This window comes from Aethina tumida, chromosome 2 (assembly GCF_024364675.1).
Source record: "Aethina tumida isolate Nest 87 chromosome 2, icAetTumi1.1, whole genome shotgun sequence".
NCBI classification, from domain to species: Eukaryota; Metazoa; Arthropoda; class Insecta; order Coleoptera; family Nitidulidae; genus Aethina; species Aethina tumida.
Window position 1 is genome coordinate 37394333 of NC_065436.1, and position 26659 is coordinate 37420991.

General features: G+C 34.2%; 1 protein-coding gene across 2 annotated transcripts in view; it reads right to left on the reverse strand.

Annotated features, from left to right (window-relative positions):
- Nucleotides 1–26659, reverse strand: part of LOC109599020 (CD166 antigen homolog A) — a 140749-nt gene that overhangs the window by 59826 nt on the left and 54264 nt on the right. For both annotated transcript variants that reach the window (XM_049962608.1, XM_049962607.1), the window contains exon 3: nucleotides 6406–6810. In XM_049962608.1, coding sequence (XP_049818565.1) covers nucleotides 6406–6810 — 405 coding nt within the window. The remainder of the gene's footprint in view (nucleotides 1–6405; nucleotides 6811–26659) is intronic.

Here is a 26659-nt window from a genome sequence, read left to right on the forward strand (position 1 = left end):
AAGTAAAAAATTAATTTATTTGTATATCATATTATTAATTTTATTTTAACTATTTAGGTTTATTTTAATTATCAATGTTTTTTTACGGGTTTGAATGATGATGGCGCTAACAGAATTTGTTGACCAAGTCCTCACAACTAAGGAAATAGAATTAGATAATCATGAATTACGAGATTTTCCTGATTTAAAAAAAGACATGGTGAAGTGGTTGGCTCGAAGGGGATTAATAGGGAACCAGTGGAACAAAAAAAAAAAAAATGGAAAGCTAACCTAATCTAACCTAAACTAACCTACATTTTTCGGAAAGTTCATCAAAAATAGATTATTTAAAAAAATTGTCAATAACGTTTTTATTCTTTATGAAATGAAATCTTAGAGAGAAAACGATTTTAAATTTGAAAAATACTGATTTTTTGAAGTTTTTTCTTGAAATTAACATATTTATTAATTCAAACTTTTTGGTTTTGTTCCAAATTTGTAATTATTTTAACAGTAATAAGATTTTCAAATATTTAAATAACAAAAACTTAATATTTGTTATATGTTATAATATTATTATATTATTATTAATTAAGCAATATATTAATATTATTATTGTTATTATTATATTATTCTAGACTTCGGTACATTAAAAAATATGTTTCGATCATATAAAAAAATTAAGATTAGACAAAAATTTATTTAAAATTAAAAAAAAAAATTCTGATAAATAATAATAATAATTGTTCCAAATTTGTAAATATTTTAACAATAATAAGTTTTTCAGATATTTATATAACAAAAATTTAATATTTTTATATATTATAATATTCAATTTTTGATGAATTACCTGAAAAAAAAATAGATTAGGTTAGGTTAGGTTTGGCTTTTTTTTGAAAATATTCTACTTTTGATGAGCTTTCTGAAAAAATATATATAAAATTATATAAATTTTTGATAAAAATGATGAAAAACGTCAAAAATCAGTATGTTCAAGTATAAAATAAATTTTTCTCTAAGAAATTTTGATTTATTTCAATTGACCAAGACATGTTCTTCATCATACCTAAAAATAGAATATTTTAAAACAAAATATTTGAAATGAATATTTGATCTTTTGGTTTTTTATTATATGAAACGAAACCTCAATTTAATAAAAATTCTTAAATTCTCAAATTTCTTAAAAAATTGAAAAACTATGTTACATATTATTATTATTATATTGAAAATATGCTACTTTTGATGAACTTTTTGAAGAAAATAGGCATATAGTAGAAACAAAAATTTCATAAAAATTTTTAGCAAAAACTGCAAAAATCGGCATTTTTTCAAATTTAATATTAATATTCCACTAAGAAATATTATTTTTTTTACTCGGTCATCAGAAGCTCTATTTATTTCGTTTTCGTTTGTTTGGCGAATTAAGTATAAAAATAGTCGAAATTTCTTTAATTCATTCTTAGTTTGTCTAAGGAAATATTATATTTTTAATTAATTAGAGCGTTTTATTTATTTGTAATGTACATTTTCTGATGTAATTATTCACAAATAACAAATTTGACTTGAACAAACGCACCATAATAAATTGAATTATGGAACCGCAATGGGCAAAATTAAATTTGTCGAAACTGTAAATTAAAAACATAATTTATATTGCCGAAAATGAAATGAGTGCATTAAATTGTGCATTAACAAGACAGATCGGTCGGAATAAATATGATATACCACAATTGGTATAATTGATCGTGTCAGTTTCAATTAATATAATTAATAAATGTAAATGACTGTTTCACTATTTATTGTTCACAATTAATAATAATTTATCAACGAAAATTGGGGCATAATTACACAGCTTCTTTAGTTTAAACAATTTTAAATTGAATACTTTTGTGTCTGCCACGGAATGACTATCAGCTCTTTAAACTTGACACTTTTTTAATTGTACGAGACAAGGGGCTGACGAAACAAACAGAATTCAATTAAAATTCAGGACATTGATTTGGGAAAAGCCGTCGTGCATTCTTCAGTGCGGCATGGGTCCGTAAAATGTTTTATTCCGCGTAATACAGTCGCTGTCAACTTCCGGCATCTGAAATATTAATTCGGCCTCGAAACATACACACACACTTGAACCCGGACAATCTTTCGCCGTCCCGGAACACGTACCCCATAAGAAGTTGAATAATAACGACGCTATTTGTTAGTGTGCACGACTTTAAAACTGCTCCTTTTTCTTTGCGTTCGTGTCGAAAATGTTTGGGATATCAATTTTTGTTGCGATCCTTAATGGATTTTGACACAGGAACTAGGAACAAGGAACAAATAGACAGACGAAAGGAGGAGCGTACTTGATTCATATTAAACGAGGTAGATAAAATTACCTGTGTAATAATGGGAAAGATAAAGGACTCCATTTATAAGTAACAAAATTAATTTGGCGTGTAGACAGTAAATTGAATCAGGCCAACGTCATCGGTGCTCGATAGAGCGGTTCGGCCAAAAATTATCGAACGTCCCATTTAATAGAGCGCCCATAGAATGTAATTGGCGAATCGTGAAATTCGCCATGTCAAATTATTCGCTGACGTGTACATAATAATAGGTTAACTCGGTATTATATTGATATTAACGTCATTTGTTCAAATATATTTTACATTTAGTACACACGCTGTTCCTGGTTAACGCCCAATAGCCGATATTATTAATAATGCTTTCACTATGATTCATTGTTTTTAATTGCCGTTTTGGAAATTTTAGTGGCTTTGTATTAATTTATAGTTTAATAGACTAAACAATTTAAATTGCCGCTGCACCAGATTAAATTATTTACAATAAGTTGCGGCACATGAAATATTACCAGGCCGACTCTAAATTGCCAACATCAATTCAATTGTTAATTCAAATATTATAGTACACAAATTTAAAAGTATAGTTAGTCGAAGGTCCGAAGAATTCATTGATTTTAATAATAGAGCTGATTTTTGAATCGCAGACATTAATTTAAGTGGATTATTCAATGGAAATGTTCATTAATAATTATACATTCAACGGTCTAATTCGCATAAAGTGTTTAAGAATTAGTGACCGAAGTGGATACGTCAAACGTGACATACAACAAGAAAATTCGTTTAACGACTGACTCAGTTAATGGAGTAGAGGATTAAAATTTAAGTTTTATGTTATGTGATTACCTATTCGCTGTCTTCCATTAGTGTCCTTAAAAGATCCGCTTTAAAATTCGGTGTTTCATTATTAAAACGAAATAAAAACTACAAACTAGACTCAACTAATTGTTAAAGTAGTTTATCAATACCAAAATTAAATCGGGAACGACTTTGCTTTTTTTTCTTTAAGCAAAACACGGATCGAATCAATCGGAACGACCGAGTGAAACGTGTCTCTTATACCTATGAGGATCCCTACAGTAGATTAAGTTCAGTTGAAAGACGACTAAATCAGAAATTATTGATGCGAAATAAACACATTTCAAAATATGTTACGGAACTCCTTTGTATCGTACTGAGCTTTGAACATCGAGTATTGAGTCAGTGTCGACATGAAATTTCAAGTTGTTTGTCTGATCTTGCAAAAAGTTCCGATTAATTTAATTTGTAACTTTTGTGTATGGGAAATATTAAACGAAAAGAGAAAAAATGACCTGGAAGGAAAACAAACAGTAATGAAATGCCTTGTTGCGGACGTCTTACGTTCACTAAATGAAAGTCGAGGTTTATTGGAAAATCGTACATGTAACGCAGTTTCTCATTACGGAAATAAAGAAATGGTCGTGCACATTGTTTTCCCAGATTTAAAACAACAAAACCGGGAATGATTACACGGAGCTTCGGCATAAAATCCGTTCAATGTAATGAAAACAAATCCGCGGAATTGATTCACATTGAAAGTTATTGAGAGAATCAGATTGTTTGAGTTCGAGTCTGGGAGCCACAGACAGACAGTGAGGCGGTGGGGGGAAAGAGAAAACTTCCGAATTAGATTTTCCCCTGCATATATCTGACAATTTAAGGCAACTCATTCGTTCAGACTGAAACTCCTCCATCCCCCAAAACTATCGATTCCCTCGTTCACAACTCCACCTAATTGATGCTCGATTATACCATGTTTTTAAATAATTTAAAATAATTTAGCCTGCATTTATTGTTTCGACATGAATGCTCCACTTTCCCGGAAGTTCTGATATTAGTTTTCCGTAAAAACGGTTTTATCAAAAGTTCTTGCTGTTGCTAATTTATTTACTCTTAAGTTTGCAATGGCTACAACTTTTGTAATTTTCATGATGAAATCGTAAACTGATTTAATAACCAGCTGGAATCAATAGAGCCCACGAAACTTTTAATAGAATGCTTTTCTTACTAGGAACTCGCAGTTCATATATAAAACTACACATTTCGATTTTCAATATTACTTATTTATGTTTCCTACCGGTTTATCCCGGAAAATAATCTTAGTCTTAAAACTAAATAATTAATCGAACACGTTTTATTCTATTTCTATAAGGAAGTAAAGAGTCAATTTCTTAATGTTGCCCCAAAGGGGATTTCTTATCGAGATGCTGGTATATGAATACAATTAAAATAATTAGTATTTAAAGTTGAAGTGAAGAGGCAATTAAAAAGTAATTAAACTTTTTAATTGGTTAAGTCTGTATTATGGCTGACACTCTCCTCTTTATCTTTGCATGTGGCCACGACTTTTAAATTTGGCGTTTACCAACTTCGAAATTATATATTACCCTGATAAAATATTATAAACACGTCTCGAGGTTAATCGAAAGAGTTTGGGAGATTAAAATTAAGCGACTGCCAAAACGAATGCGAAATGGAAAAGTTTTCCAAATTCCAATATAAGAAAAGCCAATAAAGAACAACGGAAAAGTTATGATTAATTCGGTACTTTGAAAAGTGTTATGACCGAGACGACATAATAACAATAGTTTAAACTTTTATCTGTTTGAAAGGCAATTCTCACAGAACAAAGAAGAATATGGTATATGGTAAAAGGCAATAAAACGAAGGTATCAAAATACGATGCACCATTTCAAATTTGTACGACGTAACTTTTCGCAAGTGTGCGATTTTCGAAAATGTTCCCAACTTTTCAAATTTCATTTGAAAAGACACAGGTTATTGAGTAGTTTGTGCTATTCATAAATTTAGGAGCGACATCCCATTTTTCCGGACTCCGTGACGTGATCTTATACACGAAAGGCTAAGATGGGGATATGCATCCAGAACCAGTTCAATCGACTTTCAAACATAGACAATAAAACGAAACAATTTTATGTGTATTGTAAATGTTTTCACTGTAAAAGTTACGAATTTAAAACGGCTCTATTATTAAGCAAATGACCACAAAAATTCCAATTTACGATCTGTTCTGATGGGAAAAGAATCAATGATGAACCGATTTGATTTCGTTCAATTGTTGGAATAGATGGGTGTCAAAATCTAATTCACCAGTTTTCTCTTCCCTTGTCAGTATAAAATGCCACAAATTTAAATTCAACAATATAACTAGCTCAATGTACGTCAAAGTCATTTACCTCCACTTCCATTTTATTTTTCTTACGAAATTGTTTCTAACGCGATTTCAAATGTGTGTTTAATGGTACTTTTGTCACTTCTGACGTGCATAAATTTCAATTGTGACTTAATAATTTTAGTGTAAGCGATTATAAAGTAATAATACACGCAAATACGCATTTAATAACACGATTCGAGTGGCCAAAACGGTTGTTAGTAACAGAGTAGCTTAATTTCCCCGAAATTTCTGCCTCAATTACCATCAGCATTGCAGTAAGCGTGAAGTTTTGACCGCACCGACCGGCAAACAGATTAAAGATTCGGTGCATAAATTTAGACGCCTTAGCGGTGGTTGTGTGCTTACGAGTGTGTAGTCGATGGGAAGGAAACAATCGAAGGCAGAGAGCTGTCTGGTGGCTTTATGGACCAAGAGCCCATTTCCTAATGGGCGCGCACATCCGTTCCCGATGTCTGAATGTCTGATTCAAATTTCGTCCGTTAAGCCCCATTCCCGTTTTCGACGTCATTGCGTAGGCTTAAGCTGTTCGGGCGACTTTAATTCCTCGATAGTTTTCGAGACGGTTTAACGTGAGACTTAATGTTTTGGAATGGCAATAAAATTAAAAATTTCATATCTTTACGACGACAATCGCATAAAACAATATCAGATGAATGTCTAGTTTACATATTTACGGAAAGTACAATACTGTGTCTGTGCTCTTAAAATTAAATTCCCAGATGGAAAATCCTATATTTAATATTTTGATAAACAACGAATGAAATGCATTCCTTTACCTTAACTTATACACTTACATACTTTTTAGTTGTTCTCTTTCCTGTATATTGTGACATCTTACTTAATAAAAATTTGACTAGCACTTACCTAAAATAGTGAGTTGGATGGGTTTTCCGGTGACAACGAAGCCGAAGGCATCTTCAGCTTCGCATTGCCACTTGCCGTCGTCCTCCAATCTGACGTTGTCAATGTATAAATTGCCACTGGCGTCCATCAAGAACCTGTGGCCGGTCACCCTCGAGTTGGTGTCCTTCAAAATGGTCTGGACGATTTGGCCATCCTTAAGCCAGATGCTGGTGCTGAAGTTGATGTTGACCGAGCACTCGAGCATCAGTTTGGTGTTCTGTTTCGAGTACATCTGGACATAATCCGACTCAGGCGATCCGGTCCTAGATTCGTAGCTCAGATTGGTTCTGGTATCAGCTCGGATCGTGCGATGATGTGCGGTACCTGTGTGCGGATGGCGCGTGTGCGATTTTGATTCTGCCTGGCCTGGAACAACGGGAAACAAACGTAGATTATAATTTAAGATGAAACAGTGCATTGAGGGGAACACCCCCGAATGAGTGAGGGAAACTTTTTAAAAGATTGATACCAGCATTTTTCGAAACAATCCAAATAAATCCGATCCTGTGCAAACAAGTCTCCCGGGGCCATATTATCTTCAATTTTATACATTTCTCTTCGCGCTCCGAGTCCGACGCGACGCGACGCGACGCCACATTCGATCAAATTTAAACGCACGGAAACTTGTGTTTGTCAGTCCACAATACGGTACGGCACAACTTTTTAATTGGCCCACTTTTTAACCCTCCTTTTCTACTCCCCATCCCATTTTACCAAATCATTTATTTTTCAAACGTTCTCTTTATTCTCTATTAATTTTGCAAATTGTGCGATTTAATTGTTCAAATTGTTTTGTAACACAAAAAATATTTTTAATTATATTCAGACATAATTAAAAATAAAAATTAGTTTGTATCGAAAATATAGAACTTTAATTTTATAATATCTATAATCTAATATGTGTATCGAGCACGGAAAAATTATATACTTTACTTACCAAAATTCATCCATCACTGATAATAATAAAACACAATTTAAAAAGAAATAAGTTAGGCGGGACACTTTTTGTCGACCCCGACTCAAATCGTCATTTACCCTACTTGAAGCATCGTTCCGTTGAAATGTTAACGTCTGCACTTTTCTATAAGCGTCTCAACTCTGACTAATATTAAAAACCTTTAAGACGATTGAATATTAAACGTGTACGGGTGGCAGTCGCACAACTCCCCGGCTCCCATTCAATATCCATCCGATTTTTTGTCGTGTCGACTTGATGGTGTAATGGTGTAAAATTTATTGAACCGGGCACCGCCTATGTGAATAGTAATGTGCAGGTAAGATAAAAGTGGCGTGAAGAGCATTTAGGTCTGAGATTCGTTCGGCACGTTTGATTTATTCAATCACGTGTAGTTATTTGTTTTTTATCCGGTCGCATGCATTATTCAAGACGTTGGTATTCTTTGTACGTGCATGTCGACAAGGCAATCAAAAAATATAAGAGCCGAGGCCAAAGCTGCTTTTCCATGCGCATTTGCCTGCCACCGTTTCTCCGGGCATTAGTCCGGGACTACACAACTCCAACTCCAACTCCAACTCCAACTCCAAGGATTCCAATTGCTTTCAGGAACGAAACGAAACGAAACGAATCCGTGCTGTATCGTTTTATTCTGCCGGGAAACGGCGACTCTTATTTTTCTACAGGACATTTACATTTAAATAATGGCATTGAGAGATTAGAACAGTCATCGCTTTAACTGTCTTTTAAAATAATGTCGGAAGGATACTTGGTCCTATTCATTCCCGTCACTCCTTTCGGTTCAAGGTCTTAACAGTCATTTGCATTTTACACTGGATAAAGTTTGCGACCAGTGCAAACGTTTTACGTTCACACAGATAACACCGTATTTCATCAAAAAAACTCTTAAAAAATAAAAAACCCTAATACTCATTAAATCTGTGCTAAAACAAAACATAATAATTGGAACAAAATTAATCAGTGTTATTATACAAATTAATAAACGCCCTCCGACAAGTATTTTATGGTCCGGCATAATTAATTTGTTTTGACACCTGCAAAACTAATTACACAACGCATTTGTTCAGCTACATTAATTAACGTTAATTAGTGGTTTTAGGAGGCCAATGTTGCGATATTATTTTGCTTACAAATGACCAGGAACACCGTTTTTGTCCGTAATTAAAAACTAACGCTCGAACGACTGTAAATTTCTATGAATTATTTGAATTAATGCAACGCGTTGCGACGTGATGGTTTTTGTGGTGCGGAACTATTCGTAAAGTTTATTGAATGTTCATTGGAGTTGCGTGCTGTTGGAGTTGCCTTTCCATTGAAAGCAAAACAATTTGTTTTAGTTTCGACTAAATGCGTCAAAACATACGTATATTGTTTTATGGGACTAGCTCGTTTTCGTATAAACGACAACGAACGATATTTAAAATCATTAATTTATGAATTATATTTCATTTATATTTAAAATTTCGAAATAATAAATTTGATAGGTTGGCTGTTCCAACGATACAATATATAATTACATTAAATATTTATAATAAATCCGTCATTAACATAATATCAATTTTATTTTACAATATTAATTGCTAAAAAACATCTATTACAAAAATATTAAACATAATATTTCAATTTTATTCCTTTTGTGTTGCAATAAATTTATACAAAAACATTTAATTTGTTTTATTACATTTTATTAAAATATTTATAATAATTTCGATAACAGTGTGTTTTATTGTTTACTAGAATACTCATATATTGTATCGGGATTGTATTATCGTACCAAAACCACTACGCTGCTCAATTATATCTAACTCTACTCAATCGGAATTTGAGAAACTGTATGAATAGATGGGTACTACGCTTGATGTTTTTCTCTCCTTTAATTCATACAAATTTTTAATTAAATTAATATTAATAAATACCTAAAAATAATATTGTACATCAGGAGAGATTTAACAAGAGGTGGTATGTACAAAAAATTTTCAAATTTGAAATGATTTACGATGAATTAGTTCTTAAATACATATATAAATTTACTACTAATAACAAAACTTATTATAGAATTAAATATAAAAATATCTTACTAATAAAACTTGTATGTAATACAGGTATCAAATTTGATGAAAGTAGTTGAAATAAGAAATAAGAATACTTATTTTGTGTAATAAGTAAAATATATTTTCATATTTTTTTCTTGTTTAATCATGCTTTTTTGATTTATTTAATTTAGTAATTTAATTAAACAGATTTAATTTCAATAAATTGAAATATGTATGCATTAATAAAATTATTATAAAAATTATTGCAAAATTTAGTTTAGACAAGAAAGTCATTACCAAATTGGAGAATGCGCCGGTTTACTATAAAATTATCTAATTTAAAGCTACATTTAGATATTTAACAATCTACATACTTCAATTAACTTATTTGATTGTTTCATATATTTAGTGGTAAGTAACGATAATAATTTGATTAATTTACTGCGAAACAGCTAAAAATGATTTTACACAAGTTAATATTATTTTTTGATACGCCCGAATATTTTATGTTATAACAAAAAGCTTTTTGTGTCTGGTAACCCAATCATTAATATTTGTTTTACAACACTTTTCAACTTATAATTTAAATCTGAAAGGTTGAAACAATGGATTGATGGAACACAACATATATTCCACAAATTCATTGTTTTGTATATCAGTTTACATCCAAGTGGTCAATATATTCGATGTTCCATTAACAAGTTATAACGAGCATCGAGCACCGAATGGTGAGTGGTGAGTGGAGAAGGATGAAATAACAACAAAACTTTCAAATGTGATACGTAATTGGGCAACAATGGGGAATACAGGCCAGTGAAAACTGACAAGAACCATGTTTGAAACAAAGCAGTCGAGTTACACGTTTCTTCTTGTCTTACACTTACTATCTGGAAATCAATTAACTGGTTAACAAACTACGAACTGCAACAATATATGTATTACAATATTGAGTTTCCTTATAACTTTTCAACTGCTAATAAGTTTTATTTCGAAAGCTTCAACTTTAATATTAACAACTTCTCCAACTCTAATAATGTAATACGTCCATCTGCCATTTAAACTCGTGCAAAAACTGAAAACATAAAATTAAATGTCGCAACTTGAACTCAACACATTGTTACGAAATTTTCTACTTTTAACACTAATGAAATTTTCTCTTCTTACTCATCAATCTTAAGACAATCGATACGACCGTAAAGCTGCAAAATTCCTTTTCCAATTTGATTATTAACAGTTGGTTAATTTATTTGTTTAATTAAGTCTTTGTGAAAGGTTTCGTTCCCCAAATACACATCACATGCAATAGGTTAATCTCTGATAAAGTAACGAGTCCGCACAATATATCTCGGTGTCTGGTTTGCAAAGGTCCAGCTTCGACTAATGCGTCCTTTTGTTTGGACAAAACCGCACGAAGGATTGAGCGATGAGCAAGGACAACTTACGAATAGTGCGGCTACGGTCTCTATGAAGAAGTTGTCGATCTGTTTGTGTAATAAAACGATTTTCTGGTCCGCACCGTCCGATCAATGGGTCCACCCTTATTTTTTGCTCCGCCCCGACTAATGGATGCTTTCAGGTTCCGGACCTGAGACGTTCCTCTATGGAAACGAGGGGATTTGCACTCCACACAATAAATGTCGTTTGTATCTCAATCATCTGCACAACGAACGAGACTAAACAACCCTTGTGTTGTGTTTGTTTCCCTGCAAGACTTCATTTTGAAATGGATCCGGTTAACAAGATCGGTAGATCGCGGTCGGCTAAATGAAAGGCCGTTCCGGCTCCGATTGTAGAATCGCGCAGATTTTCGATTAAGTTCGTGAATACAGTCACCCCGATCTGCTTTTATGCCGACTAATGGAAAATATGTTGCAAATCAGAAAATTGCACACAATCATCGCCGTTACTTGTACCTCGTTATATTCTCGTTTAATATGTCTCTGGTGATACGTGCATGCTGCATTACCGCGATGAGATTTAAGCCACGATTTCATGTCGCACCGCGTCGACGACAGCACCCATAGAATTTCTGATTCCGCAATACTTTCACAATTCCAGTCAAACGTAATAATATTAAAACCAATTACATTATGTACGAACGCCACATTCGAACCGAACAGGATTAATATCTAAACTTTATGCATTTACATGTCCGCACATACAAAGAGCGGGAGTCACTCAGGTATTCGATATTCGGAATGGAGTACAGTTCAATGGGTTTTCAATCAAGCTGGAGAGTCCTCGTTGACGGGGATGCTGAAAAGACAAGCTCTAAGATAACTTAGAGACGTCCTTTTAACCGTGATCAAGTAGCTACCAGCTGTCTGATGCGAGGATTTATTTATCCATGAACTCATCTTATCAACTAAATTAAAGAATAAGACCATTTCACTTTGGTAAACCTCTCGATTTCTCCCTTGGTAATTAAATGTTTAGAGGAAATAATTCCAAGGTAAACTTATACCTTTTTATGCATGCACAATATTTCTTTTGGATATCTAAACTATTGTAACGGTACCAACAGGGATATCATTAGGATTTATAAAAGTACGATGAAATGACCATGTAATCAACTAGAATAATTAGGAACCCTTGTTTTGTGTCATAAGAAAATAATTACGAAAATGTAGTAATCCTATTCTGAATGCGTACAACTGAATAATCAAGGAAGACCATAAATGTCAAACAAAAATAAATTAACAAATGTGTTGTATTTATATTTTCGATATTATATCTATATTTGTTCAATTTATTATGACTATGAATATTAATATTCAATAATAATAATTATTGTTTATAACTAATCTAATTAAATGATGTTAGTCATTGTTCATCATCATCTATACATTCTATTGAATACCAATTTCCTCCTGGTCTCAATTTTAGAAGAACATCAAAAGGAAGGTTTTTTAATCAGTTATCGGCAACAACACAAATACAATTTATCCAACACATTTTAACCATATACTCACTGTTGGATAACTAGAATGGAAAAAAGGTATTTATTTAAAATTTTTAAAGCAAACAAAATTTTATTTCCGGTTTCACCGGACGTGGTATCAACTTTTTTTTTTAATGAAACACCCAGTATATGTTGAATTGAAAATAGTTATACCTAAATCTAACCCCTATAGTTTTTAAGGCCATCAATTTTTATTGTGAAAAGTTTATTGATAAGTGAAAACAATCATGTAAGAAACCATTATTAGTACTCCCAAAATTTATACAGGATGTTCGTTATTTACGTTTAATTTTACGTATCTTAGAATATCAATAACATATTATTTTCATGGCATACCATGTATATTTTATCAAAATTAAATTGTGTTAAGCAAAAAATTAATATTAATATTAAATTTTACCAAAAATGTAAAAATATCATATCCTTATTTGTTAAAGATATATGCAACTTGACTTTACTATGATTATGAATATCAATACAATGTGTCTTGCAATAATTATTTTTCATAACAAATCAAATTAAATGAATTTAGATAATGTCCCTCGTCATGTAAACCCTCTATCGAATACTGAAGTCAATTTCCTCCTAGTCTCAATTTTAGAAGAACATCAAATGGAATGTTAATCAGTTACAACAACACAAATAAAATATATACATATACACAAACATAATAACAATCCCTTTGGAGTTATTTTCAAAACGTCCCATGAACAATAAAAATAAGTATATAAATAAATGCTTCAATAATTAAAGTAAAAACAACATTCAACGGACGGAAAATGACATAAGAAACAACAGTTATGAACAACAATTCTCACATAACAAATACATATATTATTACAATGGGATAATTTTTAAACAAGAAACATAATAAATATATATTTTCATACTCCGATTTTATTACTCCTCTCGACGTCTTATCAGTTCAACAGTTAAAACCCCCTTCCTATTACCAAGTTGCACAAAAGTGTGAAACAATAACAAAGAGGAGAAATATTACATTAATTAACTCGAATCCCTAAACAATATACAATAAAAATCAATTACATTTTAAATATATATGAATAATAGCAATTTAAATTTTAAATCTGGACCTATTACGAACAGTCACGTATGTTTAATGTTTGGCCAAGAAACTATTTCAATTAAATAAAATCCTTAATTAAATTTGAAACCATCTGAAACTCATACTCCACTAAAAGAGTGACAAATTAAAATGTACATTGCTTCGCAATTTACAATATTTAATTAGACATTTTTTATTTGACTATCCCCAGCAATTGATAGAGCTCCGCCACCATCTGGTGGATATCGGTCCAATTTGACATCGCATCGATTGCAAAGTTATTTGGTGTGCCTGAATCGGCTCGACCCTTCAACTAGTCGAACTTTGTCCACCTGAAGAGGCCGCACAGATTCATTTCAAGAAATTGCTTTTCCACTTAAACCCAATGTCTCTTACGGTAATTAAAACAGACGAGATTAATTCCCGTTTCTGTTTAACTGTTCAAAATCCAGGGCAAGATTTATAAACGCCTCAAATCCAAATCTGCTGTACGCACATGAAAAATAATTACTCCAGTGGAAATTAATTTGTTACGTTTCTTAATGAGAAATTTCCCAGACAGACGTGTGTAATTTCATGGCAACACTTTGTGCAATGCGGGAAATGCAATTATTTTCAAACCCTTTATTCCCGTTGTATTGTTCTTAAAGTAAAAGTAATTAAATAATTAAATAAACAAATGGACTAATGGAAAAAGGTTGAATAATGAATATGTGGTAGACGCAGAAACTAATTTCCTGACTTTTAATAACAACGCCGTCAAAAGTGCAGAAAAAAGTCGTGAGCCTTGGATAGTTAAAAAAGTTGAGTCCATAATTTTTTCCATAAAATCTGAAAAAGTTTAGTGAGGGCGAACGAGAAATGAAATTCGCTAATACACGGTTGGAAACGGGCGTTTTTTATTGTAACCGCAAGTCGTATCGGAAACAGATATTGTAAATTTTACAAAACCGCTGCTTTTATATAAAAAGGCCATAACTATATATCTCGCAGACGTTTGAATGAGATTCAATAAAGAAAAACGATTGCGAGACCAACGAATATCCATCCGGAGCCTTTTATGCAAAATTTATGCATTACTAATGTTTAAATTTCTACACATAAAACCCCCGTTGACGTTTCAATTATCACCGTCGAAAATGTTTATTGCACACCATAAAAAAATTAATTATTCCAAATACAATAGTACAAGTTTAGTGGCGCATTTAATTTACGGAATTATTAACCTTCGATTTATCCGATTAAAATTAATAACAGGCGCATTTTGTTAAACAATAAATCAGGGGAAAATGGCGCAGCTCTCTAATTTGCGCATTTAAATAGACCGGCGATTTATTATTTTGCTCGTACAATTTTATATGTAGGTATATTAATAAAACTAATAATTTATTCGTAATGGCAGAGAATTCAGTACAAAAACGAAAACATTCAATGTTGAATCACTTTGCAAATACTTTCTGTCTATTTTGCGATGGAAAATAAAATTTATTTGCATGCAATTCCAACACCTATTGTGTGTTTTGACATTGCAATATTTGTAATAGGTATAAATGGTTGAATTGCTGGCGTTTAATAAATATATTCCGTTCCGTCCGTTTAAAAAGCCATGGACTTTTATTGGAACATTTTTTAACGTTTTTACACATGTATTTTGTTTAAATCAAACAAAAACATTTTGTTTAGTATCAGTTATTTGTGAATATGTTTTTGGAATTTCCGAAGATTAACTGAATTTTTAACGTCAAAGTTTAAATGCACGACTTTTTATTTTTCAACCAACACAAATTCAAAACAAATAATTTAATGTATTTTCAGTAACGTAATACGACCAATAGGTATCATTGTGTGTTGCGACAATGTACATAACTAATTTATCAATATGGGATGAATTGTATGTTACAATGATTAAAACAACAACATTAACCGTGGAGGGTTGGGGAGGTGGAGAGAGAGAGAGAGAAAGCACTTAATCAATTTAATGTCAAATTTAATGCGAACTGGTCGTATATCACGGCCGTTGACAATTAATGCGTTAGACAGGACTTGAGCCATTGCGAACGTAATTTTATTATGTAAATTGGTCCGGAGGGATGATTATTCAAACGACACACTTTCCGAGGTTTCTTTTCCAATTAGTCCGCCGCTACTTTTTAAGGGCTCCCTTTTACCAATCCATCAAAACGTTGCCGAAAAAATTAAAATTAATTTGCCAAAGGCCCACGGAAAGAATTCTGTTTTGCCCGTTTGATGGTGGTGACGTTGTTGTTAATTAAAGGCGGGACTAAAACTACCACCACCAGCAAGTTGGATGTTCATCGGACGGGAAGTAATTGCCATCCAAAAATGTTTGTTTTTTCGATTTGTGTGTTGAGTGCATCGTCGTCGTGTGCGGTTCGACGGATAATCGGAGAGAGGGCCGCATCCTCCCCCGCCACCCATATTTAAGATTAACACAACTCGTATCCTGTGATAAAGGCCCGAAAGCATGATTAATACTGACCGGGTTTCTATGTGGACATTATTCATGCCCGAATGGACGGCATTCACCAAATACGATGGATGCGGCGTATAAATTTGCATGTTCACAATAAATACATGCGTGCACCTTTTTGTCCCCTTTTCACGTGCATTTTTCGCAATTATGAAAACCTGAAACCGTCCGTGAAACGATAGAGTTAAATTGGAGATGCGGGTGGGAAATCTTGAATGCATGCATTAAAATGAAGAGGCGCAGTTCCATGACGATTGCTCGACCGTTTTACTTCGAGTTAATGTCTATCGATTTCGAACAAAGTACCGCGATAAGCGGGGAAATGTTAATTTTCTACATAAAATATGCGATGTAATGCCCAGATATCAACCTCCTTATTCCACCCTCAAATTACATTTAATGTCGGCCATCAACTTTTTAATACGGACTGAATAATCATAAAGCCACGTTCATGTTCTTCAAATCGTCTATCGGATTGATAATTAGTTTTGTCATTTTATCAGTTGCTTCCTTTAAACCAACTTAATTAAGTGATTTTTTTTTTTTAATAAAATCTTCTTGGAAACCCTTAAAAAGGTATCGCTCCGGGTGCTAAGTATCCAAAAATTCCGAAGGAAAAAGAAAAGCCGATGAACAAACAACCACAAAAACAGGATTGGTAAAATTAAAGAATAACACGGTCGTTTTGTGGTACGGTAACAGCAACGAACGGATGATGTTGCAAATTTAAAAGCTGTAAAACTTAATAATTGCGTTATCCGGAGTTTCCTTGTTTGAAGTAACCGGATTCGTTATTTTCGAAAGACATTCCACTAACCAATTCAATTAACCACAGTTTCACAATATCCAAATACAATAGAATATTTCACTCTCTTTAAAAGGTTTCTCCATTTCTCTAAATGGCGCACGATACCAGCGGTTTATAATTTTTCCTTAAAATCAGAAATTGAAGCCGGCGAAATTGTAAATTTAATTAAATCGGCCCATTTGACTTTCCGAGATTGTTTTCGAGGCAGACGAAAACATTGTCAGACATCGAGTTCATTAAAATTGAACGGGTCACGATCAAAAATTCGTCCGGGATTAAAAAAAGCAATTTTAAATCGCAACGGAATTATTCCCTTGCGAGACCCCGGCCTGCCTACGTAAACGTCAATCAGGGAAGTTTTAACAGCGTTACGTTGTTGCGGTGAATTTAGTTTTTGTGAATAATTCAAATTTAATAACATTGCGTTTAGTCCTCTCACATTTATCTTCAGTCTTGTTTAGTTTCACGTGCATCGTAATGACCTAGTTAACAAAAGATTTATGTTGTGAGCAACCGTTGTTCCACATAAAACTAACCGACAACAAAGCGGTAGATTAAATTATTTCGGGGACAAATCTAATTAACTGGTATTTTAGTTTGCTTACAATATATCGTTTACGAAGTTTTTCTTGCATAGATGTATAAAACTGGAAATTGGATGGAGTTGATGGAACGTCTTGAATCTAGATAAACGTTCCCTATTTCCAAGAATTGCGCTTTATGTATCCCGTATAAAAATTTATTGTTCTAAAATTTTATCAATTTCCAATCTCCTTATATATACAATACAATTGTTCCATTTATATCTAGTCCCAATTTCCAAGTAATCAGATCGTAATTTCTTTATAAATATGTACGATACACTGGAACGAGTAAAATTTGCTATTTTCGTACAACATCCCGACAATTTCGATGTAAATTTTACCGGACAGCTTTTTTACGGCGCATGCAGATGAAATGAAATTTTACGGGAACGGCGAATTATTATTTAAATTTTTCGTGCAAGATATGCATTCTTAACATGCCGCCACGTATGAGTTATGTTTGTGTACGTTCAAAAGTTTTACATAAAGCTGCCGAGTGATAATGATAATAATTAGGGCACCGTTTTATCGCAACTCAAAATTGAAACATTCAACATTTTTATCTTCGCCGTAAATCTTTTCGATTCGAATGTGTACAAAACACATTCCGAGATAATAGCATATGAATAGAATAACAATAAATAACTCGAATAACTCGGATCGGAATGCAGAACACCATAACATTGCATATGTGGAAAGTCGCGAATAAATCTGAAAAAAATGCGAAGCAACATAAAGTTGATTCTTATCAAAATTTATCGTTTGCACTGCAAAGTCATCATTTTCGTTCCGCTCCGTCTCAACCGACCGGAAGGAGATTTTCCTTCCGAAATATAGTTATATCGCAGACGGAGACGCCCGCGGATCTCATTACCGAACCATCATTATCTTTATTTTTGTATATCGGTCCCAACTTTGACCATAAATTCCCAAAATATCTTTATTGTCCTTCCTTCTAATTGCGCATGTCGATTCACAACGCTTTTTGCACTTGTCGCAATTTCAAACATCGATTTGTAATAATACAATCGAGATTAAAAAGAAATTGTCGAAAAAATCGATGGTTTAATTAATTTTCCCGTTATTTTATGATCCCGTAATTAAAATAGTCATTGGGTTTTAATTTAATTATGTTTAATTAAAAATTAACAATAAATATTTTGTGTGTAAATATTGAAAATTGATTAGTTTTATTGTGCCGGTCATCGCCACATCTATTTTCGATTAATTACCTGTTTGCGCACGTGGATTTGCATACTAACCATGTTTGGTTCAATTTTTACGAACTTCTGAAATGCATTTATCTCATTCAAAAAGCAAATACGACCGTTTTCGTATGCACAATCGCCATTAATTAAACTTTCATTCGGAATTCTACAACAACTATTGATTATTTGCTTTAGCTGTTACACAAATTCAATTTAACAATAAATGTTTATTGCTTATAGAACAGCCAGTCCTTAAATAGTTGCATTGGATGTTTGTAACACATGGGCTTAAAAGTCCTGGGCCTAACACATTGATGACGCTAGTTTATTAAATTCACCTATTTTTCAGTTAGTACTAATATTCAAAAAACAGCTGTTAAAATTTCATGATATTCTATTAATTAGTAAGAGTTATTGTGCTAAGAATGACGCTTCTTTTGTTATTTTCAAAATAACGGATTAAAAACAATTTCGTGTTTTAAATTTTCACTGTTTATTGATGAAAAAATACCGTTCAAGCGAAGCAATGGCTTGAAAAGTGTTATGGCGACTCCGCTCCATCAGAAACAACAATAAAACGTTGGTTTGCTGACTTCAAATGTGGTCAGTGGACATCCAAATGAGGCGGTAACTCAGAAAACATAAAAAAAAATCCACAAAATCGTTTTGAATGATTGAAAAGTGAAGTTGCGTGAATTAGCTGACATGGTAAAGATAAAAAGAACGTGTTGGCTTTATATTGCATGAACATTTGACTATGAGAAAGCTCTGTTCAAAGTGGGTGCCGCGTTTGCTCACTGTTGACCAAAAACATGAACGTGTTGATGATTCTGAGCAGTCTTTAGCCATGTTTGAACACAACAAACCGGAATTTTTGCGTCGATGTGTCACAATGGAGAAACATGGATCCATTAGTTCATTCTGGAATCAAAACGATCGTCATCTGAGTGGACAGCAACTAGTGAACCTCGCCCAAAGCTCCCAAAAGCACAAAAAATCGGCTGAAAAGGTATTTTGGGATGTGCGTGGTGTAATATTCATCGACTATCTTGAGAAGGGAAATACCATCAACAGTCAATATTATATAGCTTTATTGGAGCATTTGAAGGCCGAAATTGCAAAGAAACGACAGTATATGGCAAAGAAAAATCGCCAGATTTGGCTCCCAGCGACTACTGGCTGTTCGCAGACCTCAAAAAAATTCTCGCCGGTAAGTAATTTCGCACGAATGAAGAGGTTATCGCTGAAACCGAGGTAAAAGATAAATCGTTCTACAAAAGTGATATTGAAATGTTAGAGCGGTGCTGGAATGATTGCGTTGCTCTTGATGGAGATTACGTTGATGAATGAAGTTAATTTTGAACAAAAAAACCGTGTTTTCTTTGTTAGGCCCAGGACTTTTCAGTGTGATGTACCATATTTGTTATTAGTGAAATCATTAATAAAAAAATAAATTTACAAGTCGACTTAAGTTCTGGAAACGTATGTAGATGGATGCATGAGTACCATTCTGTTAACATGTTGTTCAAACAAAAGTGGTGTTGACTGAAGCTATACCGTGGCGTGCTTTAGTTTTGTCAATTTGGTGGCTGTATACACGTAATTAAGTTAAATTTTCATTGAATGTCGCCGGTGTGCTTGTGCCTGTGCCGGTGCGACGCCAGAGAAAGTTTCCAGTTAATGTAAATTTACGTGCACCGCAAAGGAATGTCTGGAATATTCGAAATAAAGTTAACGCAACGCGGAGACGTATGGGTTGGGTTGTTTAACTGAAAATTTAGGCAACCACCGTCAGTAATAACGAATATATCAAGTTAAGACATAAATTAAGTTAGTTTGGAAGATAACTGGGCCTTTATGAGAGGTGTTCGGTTAAACAGCACTTTCGCAGTTAACGTCTGTTATATTACTCCAGTTTACGACTCGTGTACCATGTAACTACCAACCAGCCGAGCACACGACAGCGTTCACCCCGGTCGTTATTAAATATTTTCAATACTCCGCCAATATACTCCGGAATTTTGTAATAAACTTCATAGATACATGCTGTATTAGATAGTTTGCCATCTGTTTCGCAATTACGCATAGTTTCTTACACAAATAACTCTGTTAACCTAACATCAATATCTGATAATTAGTGCAAGGTAATGCACATTTCTAACAACCCTAGAACATTCATTATTATTATCCACAACAATTACATTGAACAACCAACGTTTTCGGTATGTCTGATAATAACATTGGTCCGGGCAAACTGCATAACAGGAAGGAAGTATCGTATAGTTGTTCCATCTACCGTTACACTCGATCATGTTGACATACTAACAGAGTTATGGCACCACAATATGTTAAATCCGGTTATAAACTGCCCTTCATATCATTCATCACAGTTCTGTTGAATGTGGTGTACCTTGCTGATAATTATATTTTTCACTAATTTTAAGTGTTGCAATTTGCATGTGGAACATGTTTAAGCGCCGGAATGTTTCAGCAACATGCCAAAACAGAAAGCATACTTGAAATTTTGCCGTGCAGGAATCCGAACACCGATAAATAACTAACCGTGCGAATTTTACGTATTATTCGAATATTTATTTTGGTTTCCTCTTTTTGTATCGAGTGTGACAAACGTTGATGGTGTGTTTTCATTGTCTGGTGATTCTGCGGTCTGTCACTGGACCCAGATTAGGATTAATGGGGTAGAAGTGCGCCAGTGGAGGAACGCATTCATCTTCTCCCCCGTCTTTCTTATCTCGACCCTTCCTTCAGCCTCTTTCCTGCCGCGAACTGTGCTCACTTGCAGCCGCACCGCAACACTTCCACTCTCTAATTAGTTTTCATGGATCGGCTATCGCCGAAAATTACTCTCTCAAGAAATATTTACTCTGTCTAGATGAGGGAGAGTCATCAAACACACTTAAGCCAATTACAGTGGTCAAGACTTGTTATTCCAGTTGGCAGCCAATTTTGCACATCACCAAACACACCGACATAATTTATTCGTTCTTTGATAAAAGTGAGATGATTATTTTAATATTAATTACAGATGTAATTAGGAAAATGGAAATGATTTAATACCGGAGTGTGGAACAATTACGTAAACTTTCATAAACAGACACGAGTCGTTTTGTTTTTTGGTGGCGGTTGAAAAATCGCCGTGGCTGCCGAAAAGAGGGAGGAAATTTGTAAACCAAATGAGAGCGAACGTGGCTGGTCCGGAGGAAGCTGTTGCGGAGCGACGAGTCGAAAAACGAGGAGGAAAACGGTTCGCGCCGCCATAAACAGATTTCCATATTTCTAAGTCTAATGTTTTCCGAACGAACATTTATAACGCCAAGTGGATACTTCCTGAAAGTTGGGGACTCGTTTCACCTCGGGGCCGAAAATAAAGCTAAAACTTCACGTCATGTTGTGATTCTGGATGAACGATATAAATACATAAACTTCTGGATAAGATTTTATTAAAATATTCTGACGTCGATTCGATTTTCGGCATTCTTATGCAAATCGAGATAACAATACCCACTCCAAAAAAATAAAAACTCTACGAGTACTATGGGAAAAATATAGAGAAACAGTTGTATTTGAATTTGAAAGTGCAACAAGGCAAAAAGCTGAAATTTAATGCTAGAATTAATTCATTATAACGTGAAAATAACATATTAACCGAAGAATTTAGGTTGACACAATATGAGACAGGTTGAGAGAGAAATTTCACAGCATGGTGCAGCAGGAGGTTTTGCGAGCGCTTAGGCGGATTTGGCGAGCGTTTTCAAAGAAGAAATAATTGAACAGAGCGACACCTCGGGCGCACACGGACCACATAATTCACGGGGAGCCGCAAACGCAATTTACCAGCAGAAATGACAACAAACACCAGAATGGATCTAGACCCGCAGTTGAATTATAAATGTTGGCGGCCAACCGTTTAACCGTCCGACATTAGTTTGTATAAGCAACAGTGGGTCCGAATGGTGGATACACAACTTGCATTTGAATTATTTATTATAGGATTACTCTCCGCTGAAACGGCGAGAACTGACGCAACCGAATTCTATTAAGCCTTTCTCCTTGGACAATTGAATGGTTGGCTGGAAGTTGGTCGAGCTAACTCAAACGTTGTTTGTCATACCAGGAACGCTTCATTTTATCCCAGCGATTGATACCACATGTTCAAAAGGTTGAATAGCCAAGAACGGAAAAGCGGAGAGGTTAATGAGCGAGTGTGAATTTTTAATGTCACAATTAACCTGAACGTTGTTTACTTTCATGTGGTTGGCTTTCTTTTACTCTGCTACCTTCAGACGAAATCATCTTTAAGGCATATGTGAACTACTGACTGTTTCTAATCTTGGATGACGCTTGAATAGAAATTTAAATTACATCCTTAAACCAAAGGATCGTCACTGGTTTTGTGGTTTTCGTGATTAACTTCACAAGCTGATATTAATTACGTTTGTTTCATCCACGAAAAATAATATTACTTCTCAATTCTAAATATAGTTCAACAAAAAGTAATAAAAAGTTCAATTAGGTTTGACAATTCGGTTTCAATTTGGAGCGGTGGCCGTGTTTGACCGAAACTTTCGAAGGGAACTGATAAATCACAGCAGAAATCGCCGAACGTCAAACATAATTAAGGTTGAAAAAATGTAGGGTCTGAAACTAATGAAAAATTTTTTCTCAGCTCTAATAAATCTGTAATGGCTACTACTATTGATCTTCTAAGATATGAAATTAAATTAAACACGTACGTGTGTAAAACAGTATTATAAGCATGTAGTTATGTGTAAAATGTACAACTTTGAGCAAAGTTTAAAACAAAATTTAACAACAGAGTCTTCTAACTAAACAATTAAAAAATAAAGTTAAAAGACGACCTGAAACACAAGTAAAGTTTTGTAATTTAGACGGGTCATTTCGCCATTTAACTGAAAATTTTCTAAATAATGGAATTAAGCCAACGTAATTGTCAACTTTATGAGTAGTTACTTGACTGGGCCAAAACTTTACTGCTGTTTTATTTGTAAAGTCGTTTGAGCGTGCGGTGCAAAAATTATTTTTCCACGCTAAACTCTTAAAACACACTAAAAATATAATTTTTATCCGCCATAAAAATGATTAGCATCCACCCCAACGGGGTTCAGCATTCAGACTTATTAAGGAAGGTTAATCAAGGTTTTTTTGTGATAAAGCAATTGCACCTGTCGGTTCAATATGTGTGTATCCGAGCCATCGATTCGTCCCCATTAATATTGAGATTGTGCGGAGTAGAGTGTAAATGTGTGTGGGCGTGTGCTACGAACAGAACAATAAAGCATCCCTCGTATCAGCCCCGGGGCGATATTAGCGGCCGGTGATTTATGGCGACCCATGACAAAGTGCGAATGAGAAAAGAAAATGATAAAACTAGGCTCTCGATGTCGGGACCAGTTGGCATCTTCCAAGAGTTAACAGATTAGTTTTCTATGGAGGCTCTCTCCTTCCTCCCACTTTCTTCGTCTTCTGCGTGACTTATTTTTAAACGAGGACACTTTAAGGGCTTTATAAAATGTCGCTTTAGACATATTCTTTCTCCATCAACTTTCTTACTAATTTCTAAATCGTTAATATCCACATGGCAACCGATATTTCGGAACATTTTCAATTATTTACGTCGAGAAACGAATTAAAACCGTTTCTATTGAATATTTTAAAAGGTTAAAGAGCGATTTTTCTTGGCAAACTGCAAAAATATTAATGCAACGACAAAAGGATATTCGGGGAGACTTTGAACTGTTTGTAGATGATTTCTCTTTCCGACGCGTCGGTACGAACAAATTTAATATATTCATGGCGTTTAATAAAATTTCACACGCTTTTGCTACTCCATTCATTCTACGATCGATAATAAATAATTATTACTTTAAACAGTTCATTTCATTCATACAAAAATATTTTAGTATGTAGAAATATTTTAAAGTGGCCAAAGATTAATTACGTAATGGAATGTGTGGGATTCAGTTGAGTGAAATGGGCAACTTTAATTATGAAGGAAGCGGAGACATGAACGTTTTTCTCCGTCTTAATTGCCGTAACACTAGTTTCACTTTTAAAGTTCCGTCTTAAATTTAAGTTGTAAGTGTTAGTTGGCTGCTTCTCAGCAGTTTTTTTACATCACAGAGATGTTCAAAGTTTAAGAGGCACTTTGCTGCAAAAAGTCCGACGCAAAAAGGCGCTATCGAATTAATTATCCTGTTAGAAAATTTAAGGACGTGTTAAATTCATTCAAATTTTTTTGGTACATCGTTATATAAATAAAGAAGAGTATATGGGGGCGAAAATAAAGAGGGTTTGACATTGACTCAGTCGGGAGAGTGGCGGGTCAAAAAGTAATAAAGTGAAAACAAGGAAACGTTTTGTCGGCGAATCCAGGCGCTTTGTTGGACCGATGTTAAGCGGACATAAAACACTATTAGTTAAGGTTTTCTGGCAAGAAGGCGCGACAAGGGGTCAACGTATCTTTCGCCAGCTGAGTCCCGAACGTCTACTCGAAAAATAAGAACGAAGTTTTCTCTTTTTCCTGATAAAAGTACCCAATGATCCTGCTAAGAAATTGCAATGTTTCTACGTTATTATTTGGGAGAACAACAAGGGAAAGACACAAAGTTTTATGGTGAACAATCTTGTCATATTATCAGACCTGATTTGTTATCGAACTCATTAGAGGCATGACAGGAGGAAAACAAATTTTTAAAACGGATATTATTCCCCTTGAATAAAATATGTGTCAGTCACGTTCATTAAACGGTCCTAACGACGCTCCCTTTGTTATGGAGTAAATTTATCGTTTCGTTAAACATAATACCAAAATCGATGATGGCTTAATAAATGTTACGGAAGCAATTAAAGAATGATGGAAAGATTATAGTGGAAATAAATTGTGAAAAAGGACGGACGAAGTGCAGATAAAACAGTGCCGGTTCGTCTACAGACTCGAAATATATTTATAACTCGTTTTTCCTACTACAATTTAACAATTCGTATTGCGTATTTGCCTTGTGTGGTATGATATTGAAAAGTTTCATAAAGTGGAAGTTCGTGATAGTTGAAAAGTTGAAAATAAAAATGCGGGCGGTGCGACACTGACTCAAGTTTTTATTAAGTCTATTAAAGGAAAATAGTAACCCTTCAGCTGGATATCGATTCCATCTGGTGGAAAACACGTGACTGGCGCGTCCCAAAAAGAAAAAGGATTAATCTCGAGAGGCGGACACAAACTGGGAAAGACGCTTCATCCCAGTAAAGACTAATCATCAACTTAATTTCGGTTTTAGATGAAAGAGCCTCGGTTTTATGCCGTATTAGACTGTGAATAATGCGGATAGTTATTTTGCATTAACGAGACGACTTTTTAAAACAAAGAAACAAACATTTTGAAATACTTTTAATTAAATTGAATTCTAAACAATTATTTTATTTCCGCACCACATTCGCAAACGAGTTGAATTAGAGTAATGAAAAATTCACACCCACCTGAAATAATATGAATTTCAAATTAGTTTGTCGATGGACATAAATTTACCGAAAGAATTCTCTCGAATCCCGTCCGTAAAATCAAATAAATAAGCGCGTCACCTGAATGAAATTCATTAAGTCGTAGGTCAGATGCATCGGAAAGTTGCACGGCGTAAAATATGCGCAACTCCGTACGTGATTCCGGCGCGAATGGTTCACATCCGGACGGGGGACTGGGGGAATGGTGCGAGGGTGCGATACAAGTTCTGGGGGGCCGTTCAGGATCCGGGATAATCCCGGATTCATTATGCAAGTATCTCGAGTACAGCTGGTCGTACACTAACGTCGTTACCAGTAACATAGTGCTTACACGCCAGCCGAATAAAATTAATTAGTTGAATTTATCGTCTCCGATCGTGACCCCGCAGCCCCGCGCACCGACCGGCCAACTTTAAATCTCTGTCTCTTTCATTACGTATTCCCAGCAGGTTCCATCTCTGCCCTTCTAATTCATTTACTTACCTACTCGACCTTCTCGACCCTCTTTCTTTTCTTTGATCGTCAAAGAAGTCCTCGATAATTCCAATTCT